This window comes from Paramisgurnus dabryanus, chromosome 1 (genome assembly GCF_030506205.2).
Source record: "Paramisgurnus dabryanus chromosome 1, PD_genome_1.1, whole genome shotgun sequence".
Taxonomy (NCBI): Eukaryota; Metazoa; Chordata; class Actinopteri; order Cypriniformes; family Cobitidae; genus Paramisgurnus; species Paramisgurnus dabryanus.
In genome coordinates, this window is record NC_133337.1 from 67,557,812 (window position 1) to 67,579,034 (window position 21,223).

General features: G+C 35.4%; 1 protein-coding gene and 1 long non-coding RNA gene across 5 annotated transcripts in view; both read left to right on the forward strand.

Annotated features, from left to right (window-relative positions):
• Window positions 1-7,083, forward strand: part of LOC135739372 (zinc transporter ZIP11-like) — a 167,529-nt gene extending 160,446 nt beyond the window's left edge. For all 3 annotated transcript variants that reach the window (XM_073815883.1, XM_073815885.1, XM_073815884.1), the window contains exons 8-10: window positions 4,512-4,610; window positions 5,375-5,533; window positions 5,636-7,083. In XM_073815883.1, the coding sequence (XP_073671984.1) occupies window positions 4,512-4,610; window positions 5,375-5,533; window positions 5,636-5,714 (337 nt within the window). In that variant the 3' untranslated portion in view covers window positions 5,715-7,083. The remainder of the gene's footprint in view (window positions 1-4,511; window positions 4,611-5,374; window positions 5,534-5,635) is intronic.
• A 4,897-nt stretch (window positions 7,084-11,980) lies between these two features.
• Window positions 11,981-21,223, forward strand: part of LOC135734493 (uncharacterized) — a 107,994-nt gene continuing 98,751 nt past the window's right edge. For both annotated transcript variants that reach the window (XR_010527365.2, XR_010527366.2), the window contains exon 1: window positions 11,981-12,447. This is a non-coding gene — a long non-coding RNA (uncharacterized lncRNA). The remainder of the gene's footprint in view (window positions 12,448-21,223) is intronic.

Below are 21,223 nucleotides of genomic sequence, written 5' to 3' on the forward strand. Positions count from 1 at the left end.
TCATGGACTTTAAGGTTGGGTGATCGAGTTCAGTTCACCCTTCTTCAAAAGTTTTGATATTTTTTTCTGCATTAAATGTTTATGTTTTACTTTTCATTTTTACATGCAATGGCAAATTATTTGCCACATTATTACCTACTGTAGGTTGGTAGAGTATTGCTTTGAAAGTGCAAAAGGTCATGGGTTTGATTCCAGGGAACAAAAAATGAATGCATTGTTATGCACTGTAAGTCGCTTTGGATAAAAGCATCTGCCAAATGTGTTAATGTAAATGAAAAAGGGTCATGTAACAGTCAAGGGAGCTCAGGCCCTGTTATTTTTTCGCCAAGTACATTTTCAATGCAGCTTTAAAAGAAAGAAATCTGTGAAGCTGAAGGAACAATTACATGCCTTAATTTGGGATGTCCAATCCAGAAACACTTTCTGCAGATAATGTGCTTTAATCTAGCATCTTCTGTCCAGTGTTGCTCGAAATTCATACTTTTCCCATGGAGTTTTATCAAAATGTGAGAGCTGCACGTTTCTATGCAAAAAAGAAAAAAAACATAGTGATCACTAATTGTCAAACTGTAGTCTCTCAAAGTGAGACAGGGTGTCTCCTTAAAAACAAAAGTGCATGATACCCCTGTCAGTCCAACCCTTTATCAACCTGTAACTTCACTGTAGAAACGTACTGTAAAAAGTTCCTTAAAATTCCAAAGAAATTTGCTAGACAACTTTATTATAGGGGATATTTCACAACACTTTTTTTAAGATGTCAAATAACTCTTTGGTGTGTCCAGAGTATGTATGTGAAGTGTTGGCTCAAAATAGCATATAGATAATTATTATGTTGAAATTGCCACTTTGTAGGTGTCCTTTTAAATGCAAATGAGCTGATCTCTGCACTAAATGGCAGTGCCGTGGTTTGATAGTGCAGATTAAGGAGAGGTATTATCCCCTTCTGACATCACAGGGGGAGCCAAATTTCAATGAGCTATTAGTTTACATGCTTGTAGAGAATGGTTTAACAAAACTAAGTTACTGGGTTGATCTTTTTACATTTTTTAGGTTGATAGAAGCACTGGGGACCCAATTATAGCACTTTAACATGGAAAAAGTCAAATTTTCAATATATGTCCCCTTTAAGTTTACTCAACTTTTGAGTTTGGCTAAGTAGTTCACCCAACTCAAAATATAAACTTTTAATTAACCTTCTATACATTATCCCTTACTGTTTCAGCAGTAACAACATAAACAAACGGCATTCGTGGAACAAACGTAACTTCTGGTAAACTCTGCTAAGCATCAATAACAACAAAGTCCTTTTAGGGGCTGGACACACCAAAACTTTTAAACGCGGCTGAAAACGCCTTGAGGACGCCGAATGCCAGCTGTTTTTCAGCTGAGTGCCAGCTTTCTTCAGATGAGCGCTTTGGTAGCTGTGATACTTCAGCTGCGAGCCGGTTGGTTGCTGTGGTAATGTCCCGCCCCTCCTCCACTGTGATTGGGCGGCCATGTGAGAACTGACATTGACGAGCGGAGATTTTCTCCCAAGGTTGAATCTCTTTCAACTCTTGACGCTCAACGCCGAGCGCGGAAAAACCGGAAAAAACCCGCTAGCTGCTGGCTTATTTGAAAAACGCCGAGCTTCCATTGGAAACAATTGAAAACATGCGCCGGCCGCGGGCGTAAAAGTTTTGGTGAACACAACCCCTTAGAGTAGTTTATTTCTGATAACAACAAGCTGAATAAACAACAAGTAGATTACCGTAGTTCATATTTTATAGCTTAAGTGTATCAAAAACTACACTTAGCTAACGTTACTGTGTAAAATGTGTACTATATAAACGATCTAAACTACAAATCGGCTGCCAAACCTCCCATCAAATAGCGGTAATCCATGATTACAGCCTTCCCTTGTCTTTAGGAAATCAAAACATTTGTTATTATTGGGGTATTTGTTAAAGAGTTCAGTTTAGCCACCAGTCAGAACATTGAACAAACAGAGACTGGAAGTAAAGTTCTGATCAGACACGTCACCGCACACGTGTCCAATGAAACTATCTGAGATGAGACAAGACATTCAAATGTCAGGAACACACAATTTGGTTTAATCATTTGTAAATATAATGACATACAGCATATGTTATAAAAATAAATATTTATATTTTCATTTTGTGAATACTAAACTGTATCTGTCAAAATTTATTTGCAGCATCCGGGTTACCGTGTGTTATTAGTTTTGAGCGATTTTATCTGGGAATAACAAACCTGCAAATTTTGCGACTTGCCAATCAGAATCAAGCATTCCAACGAGCCGTGTATTAAATAGTTTTAATTGCATTATATACGGTACACACATTACTTAAAGGAACAGGATGTAGGATTGTGGCCAAGACTGGTATTGCAATAACAAAACTTGTGGCTAAAACTGGTACTGCAATCACACTATTGGTGGCCAATACACAAAATGACAACATAAACATCAGTTGAGGGCTGCATCTCCACTTTTTAAATGACAATATCCTGGCCAGACCACTGTTGTCAGTGATATAAGTATTTGAAATGAAAATTATTTTTTTAATGTCTAGTGACATATCAGGGCCATTTTATGATTCATTGATATACATTTCTTACATACTGTTCCTCTAAACGGAAAATTCACCAAAAAGATAAAAGCTTTAACACTATTTGTTATCACCCTCATGTCCTTTGTTCCTTCAATGTCCTTTTCCATCCAAAAACCAAAACATTGTCCTTATTGACCCACATGTCGTTCGATGTCTTTATTTGTTCAACCTAATTTGCTTATTTTTTTTGTGTGTGTTTTAAAAGTGTTTTGGGGGGGTTATGGTAACTATGAGAGTATATGGTGACTGCCTCCTCAAGCTTCAAAAGGACACAAAAGTGTTAAACAAATAACTCAAATCGTGCCATATATTTGAGGTGTCCTGAAGGATTAGAAAAGGGTTTGGTGAAAAACAAACTAAAGTCAAGACTTTCATCAAATAATGGATAATACAAGCCTCTCTTTCAGTGCACATTCTCTGTGTCTGAACTGTTTTAAGAATGTTTATTTTAAATAATGTGTAACAACTGGAACAACAGCAATATCCACAACATGAATGTCTTCAGGGCACTTAAAATATATGACACAAGTCAAGTGGAGTTTATTTAACACTTTTGGGTCTTTTTGAACCTTGAAATGTTTTCTGGTTACTATGGAAGTGGATGACCGCCTTGGTCACCATCCACTCCCACATCAACCAGGAAATTCCAAAGAACACTTTAAAAACAAAATAAGACATGGGGGAACAAAGGACATTTTCTGTTTTTGGTGAACTATCCCTTTAAGTAATGGACAACACAGAAGAGTTCTTCAATCACCAAATAAGTCATGATGTGATGACACTTACTCATCACATGCTCTGTCTTGAAAATAAAGAGTGTGATTGTTTCACTTTGTGAAACAGAGATTTGTGGACTTTCTATGATGTCTAAAATTGAAAGTCTAAGATTGAATCCAAAATAATATCTGTTTTGAATTTGGTTTATTGGTGAGATTAACATAAACAAAAATTCCTAACAGTCACCATCGATTTTATTATGCAAAAGATGCAAGGTATGTTTGTGGAGCTTTTCAGATCCTTTCTCGCTCTCCAGCAGTATACTGGTGTGCTGTAAGCCTTTCCGTGACTAGCTGTCATTAATCGGACTTCTCTGGGGGCAGTACCTTGAGCGCATGCCAGCGATCGCGTCGTACAGCAGGAGAGATTGAAGAAGGCAATGAAAGAGTGTCGGGGGTTGTGAAAAGGGGGAGTCAAAACAGTCTTCCCAAAACAGAGCAGCTTTTCTTGCTTTGTCGAGCGCAGGCTCCGGGAGGTTCCGGGAAGTTCTGGGGCGGTTGCGTTGCAAAGAGGAGCGTAGGCCAAACACATAAGAGCCGCTTATCAGTTTTGGCCCTCCCAGCCTGTTGTGGAGACCACCATCATACAACCTCAGGAGAGGAACTCCATCCCCAATGCCTTCCCAAAACTCTCGAGTACAAATCTGAATCATCCTCTAGCGCTTACTGCTAATGAAATGTTATTCTTACTCATTTATCTGAGCAAATGCCTGACAACACGCTCATTGTTGCACAGTTGTGCCGTCATCTTGACTTGGAAGATGTGTTTGTGCTAGAGCATCATGGACGATAAATTAAACATAGAATATCACATAGTTCATGCCCCATCCATAACCTATTTTCTCCTGAGTCTTGTGGTAAAGCACTTAGCAGACACACCCATATGTTAAAAGTTGTTGTGGAAAGTTATCTGACACAAATAACAGCCCTCACAGAGAGAAGAGCCTCAGTCAACAGTCATTTCTCAATTCTGGCACACTCCGCTGTTAAATCTCTCGCTGAGATAATTTGCAAAGTTCAGTGAGCTGCGAGGTTATGGAGTGCTGAAACCACATAACAAGCAGAACGATCTGTCACGATGTGAAATTAAATCAATTTTGTGATAATGTCTTTATTTCTACAGAAACTTGGCTATAGGGATTGGCATTCAGAATTTCCCAGAAGGCCTTGCAGTGAGTCTTCCTTTAAGAGGTTCTGGGGTGTCCACATGGCGATCCTTCTGGTGAGTCCAGACACATACATACAGGTTCTGTTCCAAAACTGAGCTGTTTACCTAGACTGCATTTTAAAGGCATCATATGCACACCCTTGATGTGAATGCTGTCCGGTGTGAGGCCCCCTTAAGAGTGTACTTCTTTGGACAAACTTAATAAACAGTTGCAAAATCACTATAAACATTGCAAATGATGAAAGTCAGAATGTAAAAAAAAGAAACTGAACCACACATTAGGGGGTGCTGTGATGCATGTTGTATCTAAGTACTTACAAGGGACACAAGTTTAAATGTGAAACGTGGCCATTTCGCACACCATCGTTTATCCACTAATGCTGCGTACACATCAAACGCGAAGCATTGCGTTCCTTGCTTTAGATTACTCGTGGAATTTAACTTTGGGTCATGCTTGAAGTTTAATATTTTTAACTTGTGCGCAGATACGTTTTGAGGCGAATAGCAAGTTTTTTCTGGCAATCCCGCAGCCCGATTCGCGTCATTCGCAATGATCCCCAAACGAGTTTGCATCATTCGTTTCATATTTGCATCTGGGCTTTGCTGAAAATTCGAAAAATTAGGTTGAATGGTGACGCGGGCAGCAGAGAGGGGGATACATTTTTTATTTATTTATCTTTTAGAATATGGTTGCTATCCTGTTCCACCAATTTCTCAAATTAATATACATTTTTATCTGGAGTTAAAAATGAGATGCTACTGTAGATGTGCAAGTGTTTTTTAAAATGTTTTTTGCCTGTTTGGTCACTGCTTTCTAGGTACGGACAGCTCAGTGGGATGGTGGAGCCTCTTGCTGGGTTGTTAGGGGCTGTTGCTGTAGTGCTGGCAGAGCCGTTGCTACCGTACGCTCTTGCCTTTGCCGCAGGAGCCATGGTGTATGTAGTGGTCGATGACATCATTCCCGAAGCCCAAGTCAGGTTAGTTCTCAGTGTTTTTGTTGGAAGTTTTTCAGATGTTCACATACTATACTTGTACTTTGACTTTATATTAACAGGTGTTTGTGTGTTTGTGTTCTATAGTGGAAATGGTAAGCTGGCCTCCTGGACGTCCATTTTTGGCTTCATCGTAATGATGTCACTGGACGTAGGTCTTGGTTGACCTTTTCTATATGTTGAAATGTGTAACAATTTCCAGAACGTCAGCTGATTGCACTGAAAAAAAGTGACCAAACAGCCTTTTTTCTTAGTGTAAAGGTATAATTGTTGTATTTTTTTTTTTACTTATTTTATGTACAATTGTGTTATTTTTATTGATTTTAAAAATGAGTCACATTTGTTGGACAGGGTGGAAATATTGCTTGCAAAATGACAATACTTGAAAAATGATTAAAACTTGAATGAATGATTTAGGGTTTTATTTTTGAGGTATGGTATGACTTGTATAATATGTGTTTGTTTACAAGGGTAGACCAATATGTGTGAGATTTATACTCAACTCTTACCATCCATATGCTCTCAAAAATGCTGTGCACTTAACTGATAATGGAAACCAGTGAATATTCAGATAATTATATCTTTGATTAATGGATCCATTTACACTGTGAATCATTTATTTATGATTCAGTGGATCCATTAATGTTCATCTAGTATTTCATTGTTATTACTGAACTACTGTTTCATCTTTCACTCTGTCTTTTGCATAATTGCATCTGAAACATTTTGAACAAGGTATAAATGAAGTTTCATTTTCTGTGTGAGTATAAATATTATTCAATGGTTTAATACAATTTCTTATTCCTTAAATAAAATAATTGATTGTTTGTTTTGCTGTTGTTTCTTACTAAGTGCCTCAACTAATTTAAATATTTATTGCCTCTAACTAAATCCAGAGATTCATGTTTTAGCCTGGTAATTTTAACCTATTGTTCAGAAGTATCAGTCCTATAATGTCACCCCAGTCACCCAATCATATTGGAGTTTGATGGGAACAGCAAATAGACTGTACATGGCTAAGACTGTTACCATAAGCTATACTATCACTATTTTGATGTACAGGCAAGTTTTTACTTGCAATTTTATTTTTATCATATAGGACTGATACCAGTCGAACAAACAGGTTCCTTTTCTGCTTTATATACACTGTAAAAAATTGTTGGTTCAACTTAAAAAAGTAAGTTACCTGGTTGCCTTAAATTTTTTTAAGTATCCTAAAAATATTAGTTAACTCAAAAAAGTTGTGTAAAAATTGTTTAAGGCAATCAGGTAACTGAATTTTTTTAAGTTAAACCAACTTTTTACCGTGCATGCATACATGAATGAAATGAAAATTCGAATAGCTGAATTTCATATAATAATGTAGTACGTGATTCAGTCAAAATACCTTAAAGGGATAGTTCACCCAAAAATGAAAATTCTGTCATCATTTACTCACTGTCATGTTGTTATAAACCTGTATACATTTCATTGTTCTGATGAACACAGAGAAAGATATTTTGAGGAATATTTGTAAGTAAAACGATCATTAGCCCCATTCATTTCCATAGTAGAAAAAAAATACTATAGAAGTGAATGGGGCTCATTAACAGTTTGGAACAAATACATGTATACAGGTTTGTAACAGCACGAGTAAATGAAAGATGTTTCAATTTTGGGTGAACTATCCCTTTAAGTATTGAATGTGAGAGAAACCAAATGTTGTTTTTATGAAGTGCAGGTAATAAAGTTTGGTGTTTCCTCTTATGAAGGAAAATGTTTCTGATGTGCTTTTATGTTAGTGTTTCATAACGCACAGTCATGTTAAACTAATATTACTGTTGCATAGTTGATGCATTTCTTCATGTCAGCCTCTCGCTCTAGGAATAGCTCACAGGATTTGGAAAGACGTTACCGCAGCACCAATTAAAGAAAAACTTGTTTCATGGCCTGATGTATTGTTTGTAAGAGTTCAGGATATAGTTGAAAAGTTTGTCATCTGAATTGTAAAAACATGAAATGCCATCCAAATAGTACTTCACTGTTAAAAGATCTGCTGAACATTTTTCTTCAAGTTACTGTACATTCTTTCACTTTGGTTAAATTCAAATAAAAATAAAAAATGTAATAATAAGGTATTGTGCGTGTGTGGTCATGTTTGAAATACTGTAGCAACATTACACTTCCTTTTCACACGGTGTGCACACTGAATGACAACGATTTGCCAAAATAAGCACTATATATTACTGGAAAAACTGCAACTCACTCACTGTGAGATCAAGTGGTTTGCTACTGTTTAATATGTTTAACAGTCTAACATACCTTCTGTTTAATTATTTAACACATGTAAAAAGTGTATTTGCATGTACTGTACTGTGCAATACACCATAAAGCTACAACAATTGCCAACAAAACACAGACATTTAATGCAGTTTTACTTACCACCTGCGACTTATGACCCGGTTGGGACCGCCCCATTTGAACAAAATCCAGCGCTAAACTGCTACCCCGGATAAACAAACTATATCCATTGTTTCCATAAGTCTGGCTAACTTGAAAAAGTTAAAAAGGCTACTACATCAAAAACACACTTCTTTTGTGGCATGGTTGATTCTTGATGTAAAACAAAGATGTTGCATGCACTGACACCTGTGACTTCTACCTGGAACATTGGTAATGGTGAGCATTCTAACCCTGATTGATGTGTGTTTTTGCTTTTCCTGGGGAGGTGCCATATAAGAAATATGGGTTCACTAATACATAATGGTCCCCATATTTTGGCCCAGAAATACTCTGTCAAACGCTCAGCTGCTTTTTGAGACATTGCATTTGTTTAGCATGAGGATTACAACTCTTTAACTGTGTTAGTAAGTCAGAATGCATGAAAAACATAACCACCCAAATCATTACAAGAAAAACAAAGTGTCAGAAAAACCTGTAATTCCCTTCAAAATGCTTCTGCACACCTAAATGCTTTATAAAAATGCAATAAATCAAGATGGCCTGCTAAAAAGGTATATACTTCTGAGACCATAAGACATTTAGTAATTTAGTAACAGTAAATAGATGATAGCAGCATATTAATAAAGCAGACATGCCATTATATCTTATGGATATTGGCCATAAATGACATACAAAGAAATGAGATACAAACAGGAAAATTAAAATGCATTGAAGAGACTTTTCTTCCTATAAGCTTCTTAGATTCTTAGGATGCTGTGACCGCATATTTATGGGACACGCATTGTATTGTTGCCGCAAAACCATTTAAAGTCTTGAAATAAACTGCAGTGGATTCAATTCAAGCCTCTGATAAGACGACACTTTTTGATTAGCTGGGTCTTAAATAAAATGCTGAAATCAATACTTCATCACATTAAAATCCTACTTAAAAGATTTCATTAAAGTCTGTGAGTTAAAGGGAGCTTGCACTCAAAATTCTCTTTATCTATCAGTTAATTCTCTTTAATTCACAATTTTAATGCATTAACTCTAAGGCCTGGTTTCATAGACAAGGCTTAGCTAAAGCCAGGACTAGGCCTTAATGAAATGATCTGTATGTGCAAGTTATTTTCAGTTGAGACAGCTCAAATGATTGTTTATAATGCATTAAAACGTACCAAAAGCGTTATGTAGTTTTTAGCTGGGAGAATTATATGCATTCATGTGATAGCCCCCCTCTCTGACACATCCTCTATTTCAGACACCCCCTCATCAGCGCTGCCTCAGACAAAGAAAAGTAAAAGTGAACTATCATTTCCATTTTAATGTATATGAAATATGATGTAATGCAGATAAATAAAAACTCACAGAAAATCCAGAGGTGAATACAGTTGATCGGAAAAAGATGAAGACACACCTAACCTGTCAAATGTCTGTGGTAACAGTGGTATAAGCGGAATAATTGACTCCGGTCCTTTACATTTTTTGAAAATAATGCACACCCATGGTGTAACGGCACCTTGGGTGTGAATTCTTTTCGAATAATTCAATGGCCCATCGTCAATAATTACGCTTATACCACGGTTACTACAGACATTGCTCTGGTGGTTGTATTGCGACATTTGTGAGTGCGCTTTTTATGCTACCTGTACTGTACTATGATAATAATAGTAACTTACTGTATGCATGACAACATGCAGTTAAACATTCCCTAACCCTTTAAGTGCATTTTAGTAATTAACATTACTAAGTCCTAATATAGAACACTTTAAAATAAAATGCAACCAGAGCTTTTATTGTTAGATTTCTACAATATGTATGGATTTAGATGGATGTATTGTAGAAACTTGACTTTGTTTTTGTTTTGATTTTTAGAGCTGCTGATGTTATTGAGGTTTCAGTTCATATGTTTAACTTAATGGAATTTTGACGTATGAAATGAGTCAATAACGTTTGTGATCTTTACCACGGTGCATGTGGAAAAAGGACAATTTGTTAAAGACTTTTGGTTTCTTTTGGTGTAAATATATGAATAAATAAATATAAAAAATCTAATTCACAAACAACAACAGACACTTTTTTTAACTGAGTAAAGAGTTTGGGAAAATAAACCGGTCATTCTGAATATTTCTTTCTCTGTTTTGAACAAATCACACAAATAACAAATATTTGAGGTTTTTCAGTTGCCTTCTGGCTGTCATCACTGACCTAGATAATGTAGAAAAAGCCTTTAAGTTTTTTTTTTTTTGTGAAATCTGGCAAAGTTAGCTAAATAACTGAAGTGGTGAATCTGGGTGGTTGTGGTTATGGCATGTTTAAAGGAATGTGTTAGGGTTAAACAGAGAGAGAAAGTGTGGAGACTTGCATACAATGTCTTTGTGTTTCATACCCTGCCTCCCGGTCACGCAGTAATGCAACTTGGACAAGCCCACCAATCCAGAAATATGTGCGTGGGTGAGTGTGTGTTATTCAATAAATCTTCTCTTGACCATGCACTTACCTTTATATGTGTTGTGCACTCTCAGAAATAAAGGTATAAGACGGTACAAAGTTGTCAAAAGGTGCATATGGGTACACAGTGCTGGCTAAGAGGTACATACACTGAAAAAAGTGAAAAAGTCAACCTAACTGAAGTGATATTTTAAGTTGAAAAAAAAAAAAATTTGTTAACAATGTAAGTAATTTTTGATCCAACTTTTAACTTTTTACAATGAATGGTAGGACCTTTTTAAAAGGCACCATACCAATGACAACGTTTGTATCTTTATTTGTGAGTGTGGGTATTATGTGATTACTGATCATGAATATTTTTGTTGACCTCAACTAATGGTGGTACAAATTGAATTTGTTATAAAAATGTCATTAAGTGTTAATACTCTGTCAAATAGTTTTATAACAGCATCATGAATATTTTTCTTGACCTCAACTAACAATGGTACAAATTGAATTTGTCATTAAAATGTCATTAAGTGTTAAAGGAATAGTCTACCCTTTTATTACCTCAACTTAGACTAATTAATACATATCTATCTTTTTTTCAATGCGTGCACTGTACAGCGCGTCGTGAATGTGTTAGCATTTAGCCTAGACCCATTCATTCCTATGGTACCAAACAGGGAAGCCACCAAACACTTCCGTTTTTTCCCTATTTAAAGACTGTTACATGAGGAGTTATACTAGTAAGTATGGTGCCACAAAAATGAATAGGGCTAGGCTAAATGCTAACACATTCATAACGCGCTGTACAGTGCACGCATTGAAAAAAGATAGGTATGTATTCATTCGTCTAGGTTGAGGTAATAACATAGTTTAATATGGCAAAAGAGTAGACTATTCCTTTAATACTCTGTCAAATAGTTTTATAACAACAACATAAATATTCTTCAGTTCATAATGTTTTTAAGTTTCATCCAGGTGTTAGAGAAATAAAATCAATCAAATAATAATAATAAAAATTATTGTTATTATTAAAATTAATACAATTATATTGTATTGCATTTGGAGACAGATTCACCTAAAATTAAATAAAAACAGCACAACAATGAGTTAAGCCATGCAGTGTTGGGCCCATATTGCTGCAAAAACAGTGAATCACATTAAATTAATTAAATATTTAGTTTTTGATAAGTTTGATAATTATTCAGCTATGTCATGTTTAAGACAGATTTATGACAAGTTATGATGTCTTTGTCATGCCAACTTGACATAAATACATTTCAAACATTTTCATCTTTGCATTAAAAATTACATAATTAAACAAATGACTCTTAATGACAGTTGTCATAAACATGCATAAAAACTCCTTCATGTTCATGACACGTGTCATGTCATGATTATGAAGGTGTCATGTCAGTCTTATGCACACCTTTTCAAGTAAAGTGTTACCCAGCAATGCTATGTCCTCCTGCTCATACACACAATTGTAAAGACGAGTGATATTGTCGCAGACTACATATCCCATGATGCACCGGTTCCGTAGCGAGCGCTCGTGTGTGTGGAATGAAGGGCGCACTTGTTGAGTTTGGGAACTTTCGGAGGCTCGAACTTCTCATGCTGGATGCAACGTAGAAATCTCTGTCAGATTATTACAAATAGCTTTTCTTTCTGCCTTTAACTTCTAGGACAGTTTATGTCTTTGACGTGGTTTAACTTGATTTACTTTATGATTACTAACTTAAACACAACTGTTAACTTGAAGAGTGACTTTTTGGGTGTCAGTTGTGATGCGGTTTTTTCAAGGGGATGAGAAGCATGGTTTCAATGGACTCTAAAGAGGCGCCAGATTGATCGTTTGAAATCTAAAGCGAAATGTGAATAGTGGATTGTTTTGGAGCAGATGCAAATGGCTGATGTTTCCTGACGGATGTGTAATGGCATTATGGAAATCACGGACATTCGGTGCTTTCGGTGGGATTCATTAAATAAATGGATGATGGTTGCAGAAGTTCAACTGAGGAGAACATTGGTGCATATCTAAGGTAAGGTGTATGGATTCAATACTATAAGCCGACAGCACACAAAAGACATAATAGAAACATAACATAAAAATCACACACTGCTGACTCGAACACTACTTTAAAACAAATTCTTAAATGTACTGTACATTAACTGTGCATTAAACGGTGCGTAAGAGCTGAGGATAATTTCTGTATATTTTATTGGCGTAACATCGATCGCGTGCGCACCTGCAAACTATCGCATGAACTGATTTCTTGACACTTCTTTGTTGAATTTAAGACTAAGCAGCCTTAATAATTTAATACATATGTAAATAAATACATATATCACCAAACATTTATTTTATGATGATATCGTTATTTGCACCTTTGGGAACACCAACTTGATGAGGTCTTATAAGGACAATGTGAAGAAGCTATTTTATAAAGGAAAAACTGTGATATGTCACATGGGAATTTAAGTTTCAGGAGTTATCTGTCCAAAAGTAAATGTGATTTGGTTTAATACTAGTTTTAAACACTCAGTTCAAACACTTCTTTTATTTTTGCCATTCTGTTTTATGGCAAATGTCAATCATACAATAAAGTTAGATTTCAAACTTGATTTGACTGAACTGTGCTCTTAAGGTGTACAGTCAGGTCAGTGCAATATACCACTTGTGTTGTATGTTACATTGTACCGTGTGCGCAATTTGTTAATTTCAGTTAGTTGGCAATCTTTAAAGGAATAGTTCACCCCAAAATGAAAATTAGCTCATATTTTACTAACCTTCTAGACATCCCATAACCCAACGTTACAAAAACACATCGCTTCACTTGGGAAAAGATTTAATTATGTGGATCAATTTTTTTGATGAATGTATGGGCTTTTATGTAGCTTTAAAAATGGGGCACTATCCAATGCCATATTAGATATTATTTAATATTAAACTGTGTTTGGAAAGAAAGTTATATACACCTATGATGGCATCATGGGACAGTTCAATTTAAAATTCTGTCATCATCTATCTATCCTCGTGTTTTTCCAAAACTTTTGATTAACACAAAAAATAATTTTAGGCAGAATGTTACAACCTAAAGGCCCTCGTTCACCATTTACTTTTATCATAGTAAAGAACAGAAGTAAATAAATTACAAATTTCTAGTTCGGTTTTCCATTGTATAAAGTTACACAGGAAAATAACATGGGGGTGAATTTCTTGGGTGTTTAGTATTTCCAGATTCCCACATCAATCAGAAATAGGAGGGATTACAATACAAATAGACATCCTAATAAAGAAATAAAGTTTCATTTGTACACTGCAAAAAATGCAGCATGAAGTTAAAACAACTTGGCTTTTCAAGTGAATTCATTCTATTATTATTATTATTATTATTATTATTAAGTTTTGGTTTGTGAAAAGTTGACGTAACTGATAAAATCAAATTATTATTGTCTAATTAAATTTAGTTAAGTTAAAGTAACATAAAATATATATGTTGATATTTTTACAATGTATTGTAATATTGTTTTTGAGTTAATATTCAGTTTATTCAATTTTATTACTAATGCTTTATGTTGCTGTAACAAAACACCAGATATCTGTAGAGTGACTTCTGTCTGCACACAGTTGGAACCATGGGGATTAATTTGAATCTGTTTTGTCTACAATTGGCCAATTAACAAAACAACTGCCACTGCAAATTACACAGTAAATTACTCAGCTTTAATGCCTACATCGATTCCACACTGATCCCACTGAATATAAGAGCGTAGTTACTAACAAGTCTTATTCTGAGGGGGAAAATAAATACAAAGTTGCAGCATGCACAATGAAATAAGATAAAGCTGTGGATGAAGGCAAAGTGTTACAGTTCAAGTGTGGGACAGTGGATCAACCTGAATGACTGTCCGAAATAATGTTATGTTGGTCTCTGCTTCTCTCTGGTGGTTACTGATGAGTGGTGCACTCATTTCTTCCAGAGTGCTTTTACAACAGCATGTTTGTCGCCATCTGCTGGTACTCAGCCAGTACTGGCACTTCTTTTGAATTTTATACCTGGTAGGATTGCACTAGTCCTTCATGTATCATTATTCTGTTTTCACCAAAAAAATGATGCTCCCATTATTTATAGAAAAAATTAATTTAAAAGCCAACATGCCAATAATATTGTGCATCCATATGCACAGTATGTCACTTTGAATAGAGGTGTCTAATGATATTGAAAGATAATTTTAGAAGCTGTTTCTCTAAAGCACTAAGGTTCTTATTGCCTAACAAGGATTATAGTAGCTATCCGTCAAGGTGAAGAACCTCTAGTGGGAAGTTGTGCTTTCATACCCTTTTACAGTAATAAATTAACTCACAAAATATAGCGAATATCAGGGATGTACACAGAGAGTTAATTACTAATAATGAATAGTTAATACTGTGTGCCAGTTTGGTTTGGCCCACTGCCCCTTAAAATGTTTGTGCACGGCCCAAAGGAAGCACCAAAGGAGAAATTTGTAAGAATTTCTTTACTTCTGTTCTCAACTTCATATGATAAATGTAAATGGTGAACGAGGGCCTTTAGGTTGTAATATTCTGCCTAACATTATTTTTTTTTTGTATTAGCTGAATGTGTTTTACGGCCGTTTTGTTTTTAAATCACATGGAAATAAGGGCAGCATATTAATTGTTACCATCTCTTTGTCTCTGTGTTTGTCTATCTATGTATTTACTCATTTACTTTTTTCCACAAAGATGTTTAAAATATTAAAATGGAATAATGGGAGGGATCTGTTATGGACGTGACAATTCTAAAATTTGCACTTATGGAAAATAATAAAAAAGACTTTGCATGAATATTTAAACCACCAAATATTGACCTCTAAGATATCAGTGTGGTTAAAATCTTTAGGTAAAGACTTTACTATTCATGATAAGGTTGACATTTGCATGGAATTGCCTGTCAGAATGTAGTTTTGTTTTATTACTAACTTGTAATGAAAGCAATTATTCGTATATTTGTAATGGATACAATTGTGCCGTATACTAATAAAAGTGGAAAAAGTGCAGAAATGTTATAAATAGGTGTTATTTCCTTGTTTAAATGTATTGTAATTACACATTAAATTCTAGGGCTGTGCAAAAATATCGATACAGCTAACTATCGTGATACATTTTACCCCCGGTAGTAAATTGATATTTCAATCTCTACTATCGGTATTTAAAAAAAAAAAACCATCAAATCCCTCTGTGTGCTTCAGACGACCTTCTCCACTGCTGCTGTAGTTGTCACTGTCCAGTTGTCTGTCACATACGGCCATTCGGTCAGTGTCTCCGAAGTTAGCGAGAGTGAGAAAATGGCAGAAAAAACACCTCCAGCTTTTTAAGCCAAAGTGTGGATAACTTTGGCTTTAAAAAAAGTTTTTTTTTTTAAATCAGCTCTTTTTTTACATTTTTGATATAAAAGAAAAAGTATTGCAATGCATCGCAACATGCAATGTATCGTATCGTATTGTGATACAATGCATTATGGGTCATGTATCGTGATATGTATCGTATCGTGAGGCCCTTCCCAATACCCAGCACTATTCAATTCCAAAGCAAAGCATTAACAACAATTACAAGTCTGTCTTCTCCTTTAAAAGTGAAGCCAAGATTTTAAGCTGTTAAAATACAGCAGTGCCAACAGTTTTCTCTGTAGACACTTATAAACTGAAGAAATGTATTAAGATTCAACTTGACTTTAATATATTGAATGACTAATATTTAGTTGCATAACCATTGTTGTTGATAACTGTTGGACATCTGTGTCAAATCGAGTTAACCAACTTCTGGCACCTAGAAACAGATTTTTCAGCCCATGATCCACAGTTCCTGTCAATTTTTAGGTTTTGCTTTTTTGAATGTCACCCCACAGTTTTCAATGAGGTACAGATCATGGAATTGAGCTCAAAACTTTTTGTTTGGGACCAAGATTGCTGGTATGTTTGGGGTTGTTGTCTTGATTGTCATAGGGACATTTCCTCTTCTTCAAAGAGCAACATAATCTCTTCAAGTATTATGATGTATTTAAACTGATCCATGTTCCCCTTGTATACGATAAATAGGTCCAACACGGTAGTATGAAAAACATCCCCATACCATGATTTTATGCACCACCATGCATTACTAGAGAATTACTATTCTTTTTCTGCAGTACTCAATACGCAGTGTTAGGTTGTATGCTGAACACATGACAGGATTAGCCAGAAGATGGCAGCAGTACTCTATGATAAAAAGTTATTGCAACAAGAGGAGCGGCTGGCCAAAATCTTGAAGAAAGTTTGTGCATCTGCATTACTGTTTATTGTGCATATCTTAAAAAAGAATTAACACACCAGTAGATTACAACATACTTTTTAAATTTTCACCAAAACAGCTTAAGTTTATTCAAATGTAGCCTACATGTATATCTTTTGGTTGAAAATCCCTCTGCATGGTCCCACACTTGAAAATCCAGCATGAAGTTAAAAAAACTTGTTTATGCAAGTTAATTCAACATACTATTCTAAGTTTTGACATGTGAATGCTTGACATAACTTATAAAACTAGTTGAAGTTGTTTAACGTATTTCTTTTACGTTAAACTAGCATACAAATATATGTTGATTTGACAAAAATGCTGCATTTTTTTACAGTGAAAGCTTAGCAGCTATATCCATCACACATTAGCATAGTTTTTGATTTCATCCCTATAAAGATATATCACCCATACATTTTAACTTGGTGTAAATTATGTTGCAATTATAATTCTTCTTACAGAGACACATGAAAACAACATGTACCAGGATGGGTACAACATGTAACAATCTTTCAATTTAAGCTGGAAATGATGCCCTCTTTAGGCGATTTGTGTTCCCTGTAACCAACAGCACCTTAAGATAACCATTCCCAATGTGTGAATTTAGTGTGCTCTCTCAGAAAAATGACTAAAAGCAAATATTAAAAAAGGAGATGGTCATTATCTTAATTGTTTCTCTAGGTAGCAATGGGATAGAGACAATACAGACTTTTTATATACTTTTCTGTTTTTCCCAAGAAACAGGCTGTTATCTGATACTGTGATCAGAGTTTCAGAAGAGATGCCAGCTAGGGCTGCACGATAAATTGCATTTTATTGTCATGGGCATCTTGTCAGTAAAGCCACGTCTTTAAATAAGTAGTAAATTGCCATCACCTGCTGGCGCAGCATTTACTACAAAGAGCCGTAGTTTACTTACAAGCAGGGCCATATCGCAGGCGATACATATGCAATAATTAATGTGAAATTGCCCTTATTGTCAGTGAACTACGGTTTGAGTATTAAATGCCACTTCATCTGAAAGCAGCTGATGGTGATATACTACTTAACAAGGAAACGGCTTTACTGACGAGATGTGCATGACAAATCAAATGCGATTTATCGTGCAGCCCCAATGCCAGCAATGTCTCACAAACTTGAAGTCTCCATTTAAAAGTCGAGATGGCTTTCTATCTACATGGTTTATAGCTGTATACTCTTACTGCTTGTCAACAATTTTGTGATTAAATTCATTTTCTTTCTCAATAAATGCCTTGAGCATTTGATCCTGGCACCGATCTTTAGATTACTAAAGGTTTATATAATTATTCCTTGAAGAATGTACAGGGCATGCAGTGACAGAAATGGCTGTTTTCATTTCTTTTTGTGTATGTTTGCTACTTTTTAGTTTCCACCTAATCTTCCATCTTCCAAGTTTCCATTCAAATCTAATCTTCTCTGATACACTTTCTCAGATATTTTATCCCTTAAAGGCAGATTATTGTGCAATATGCCTTGTCTTGAACCAGTTACTTGAATGGTAATTATGAGAATGTACCAATGGATAATCTTTTTAGTGAAGATAATCTTGATCCCAAGATACCTGCCCAATCTTTCTAAATCTCTGATTACATTGTTTGGTCTTGCCCAATGCATGTTACAGTGCAGTTGTTTACAGTGGCACACAAACAGTGCACCAGCTGCATCTCATTTTACACTGCACTGTCATCAATATCTTTACCCATTTTTTCCAGAAGTCTTGGGAGGTGGTGCTCCTTGATATTATTCTTCATTTGTTAGCAGCTTTGTGAGAGCCTGTTCGTTTTAGATCTCGGTAATACCTAGTTCCGCTTTAATAGGATTAGGGTTTAGTCTACAGGGGTGCAGTGTGTGCCAGCTAGGCCTATGTCTGGCTTTAGGATATCAGGTGAGCTTGAAACTACTGAAGCTTACCTCGACAGGCATTGTGTTTGTGCTCTGTCAGAAGGGTATTTCCATCTTACCTGTTGTGTGTTATCATTCAGAAATGGAGAAAAAACTTTACATAGCTTTTATAATCTTTATTGCAGGATATTTCAGATATTATATACTACTAATAATAAATTATTTGAAGAAACCAAAATACACAATTTAGTTTTCTCATTACAATTGCTTTTACAGACATGAAATTAAAGTTAGAATGAAAATAAATGTTCAAATTGATTTTTCCCTAATGTTGTTACAAACCTGTATTAATATCATTGTTCTACTGAACACAATATTTGTTATCAAACCGTTATCTGAACACCATTGACTTCCATAGTAGTATTTTTTCTTACTATGAAAGTCAATGGTGCTACTGCTTCATTACACATATCTTCATTTGTGTTCAGCAGAAGCAGTAACGAGTAAATTATGACTGAATTTGCATTTTTGGGTGAACTATACCTTTAACTCTTTTCCCGCCAGCTTTTTAAAAAAGCTGCCAGCCAGCGCCAGAATTTTTTTTAATGATTTTCACAAAAGTTTAATGCCTTCCAGAAAATCTTCTTTAAATATATAAACATACCAAATAAAAAAGCAGACCCTCTGCTTTCAACGTACAAAACAAAAAACTTTTATCCTATCTTCGTTTGTTCTCTTTTTATCACCTCTCAAATATAGGTAGGTTTCATCAAAAATTTGAGTAAAAAGCTGAGATAGTTGCATTTTTGTAGGACAAAAAAGTAGAAAAGGACTTTTTGTTACAGATCAGATTCAGGACGATGATCAAAACATACACAGAGTTTTTCTGTTTGGCCTTAGTGGTTACTTCTGGGTTTTATAAGTTGTGTAAGAGCATCACCTGGTGGATAATAGCGGAAATACGGATTGCCGTAAAAACCTGTCATTGGCAGGGAAGCGATTTAACTTGTCAATGGCGGGGAAAGAGTTAAATAGCAAAATACTCTTAAGTTTTTAATATTTCAGTTTTTTTTAGTTTTCAGTTTAAAGTTCACCTATTTCATTGCTAAAAAACAATGTTATTTTGTGTATTTTGCATAATGTTTGCGTGGTTTATGGTTAAAAACACATTATTTTCCACATACTGTACATTTTTGTAGCTCCACATATACCCTGTTTTCCTCAAACGCTCTGATTTTGTACAAAACTCATCGATTTGAAAAGCGCTGTGTCCCTGATTGGCCAGCTAATCTGTACATTGTGATTGGTCTGAATACCTCTGACGTCAACCAAAAATGTGACGCTTCTTACCATGTTTGAAAAATTTGCTCACAATGCAATGCTAACACGAGTTAACTTACAGACTGTGAGTCCAAGCAGGAGGAATTATGATAATAAATGGTTTGTTAGAATCAAAATGTTTTTGTTTTTTAATTATAGCTTTATTGTTTGTAATTGTGGCCTGGATATGTTTTTATAGCTCAGAAGATAGCTCAAGTTCTCATTAAAATGTAAATCAATTTTTAGATTTTTGCAGACTTTGCAGACTTGTTTGCTGTTGTTTAAAGTGTATGAGAAGCAGGGGAAAACTCTCCATTTGCTTTCTGTCTAAATTGCTGTTTAGGAGATAGAATAGAGATATTAGTGCGATCTTATTTGTGATTTTCATAGAGTTTATTATAAAATTGCTAAAAATGTTACAATTAGACATATTATGTTTGTATATACGACAAGCCTGCTTTTTATGAAAGACCAGATGACAATTCCCTGTTTAATCTTTGAGTAAATCCTGTGATTAAACTTTCTATTTAGTGATGTAGCATGAAATGTAAGAAACCAGAGGTTCCTTCTGCAGGCCGTGTAAGCTCTCGGGTGCTTTTTGTTTCAAACATGGTTTTGCATCACGGTGAGCCAACTGGCTAAGCGAGTCCATGAAGCACAGCAGAGCATTACATTTATACTCTCGAAACACAGACTTTTCATCATGTTTGTCCGGCAGACTCATTGTCACCTGCAGATTTAGACTTTTTATCTGTCATCTATTACGGCTGGAAGTGAAACGGCAGTTTTCACAGTGCTAATGGAGTATGATGAGTAATATCAGTAGATTAGACTTAATATACTGCACATCCAGGGAACCATTAATCCTTTCCACGGTTGTGTACTTCTGTAGACAATTGTGTGATTGTACGTTGAAAACACTGCGCACACGTTTCTGTGCTGCATTTCTTGTCCTGTTTCTCTCTGTTCTCATCCGGCATTTCCCATATTCATGCCAACTGAATCTGAACACATTGTACAGATGCCCTCAACACAAAACCTTTCTTTCGCTCTTTCTAAAAAAGAAAGACAGAAAAAGGGATAGTTCACCTAAAAATGCCAATGCTGTCATTATTTACTCTTCGTCAAGTTGTTACAAGCCTGTAAAAACATTGTAATACTTGTAATAAAGCAGGAATCAAGAGCACCATTGACTTCCATAGTAGGAAAGAAAATACTATGGAACTCAATGGTGCTCAAAAACAGTTTGGTTACAAACATTGCTCAAAATATCTTCATTTGCATTCAGCAGAAAGTTTTTACCA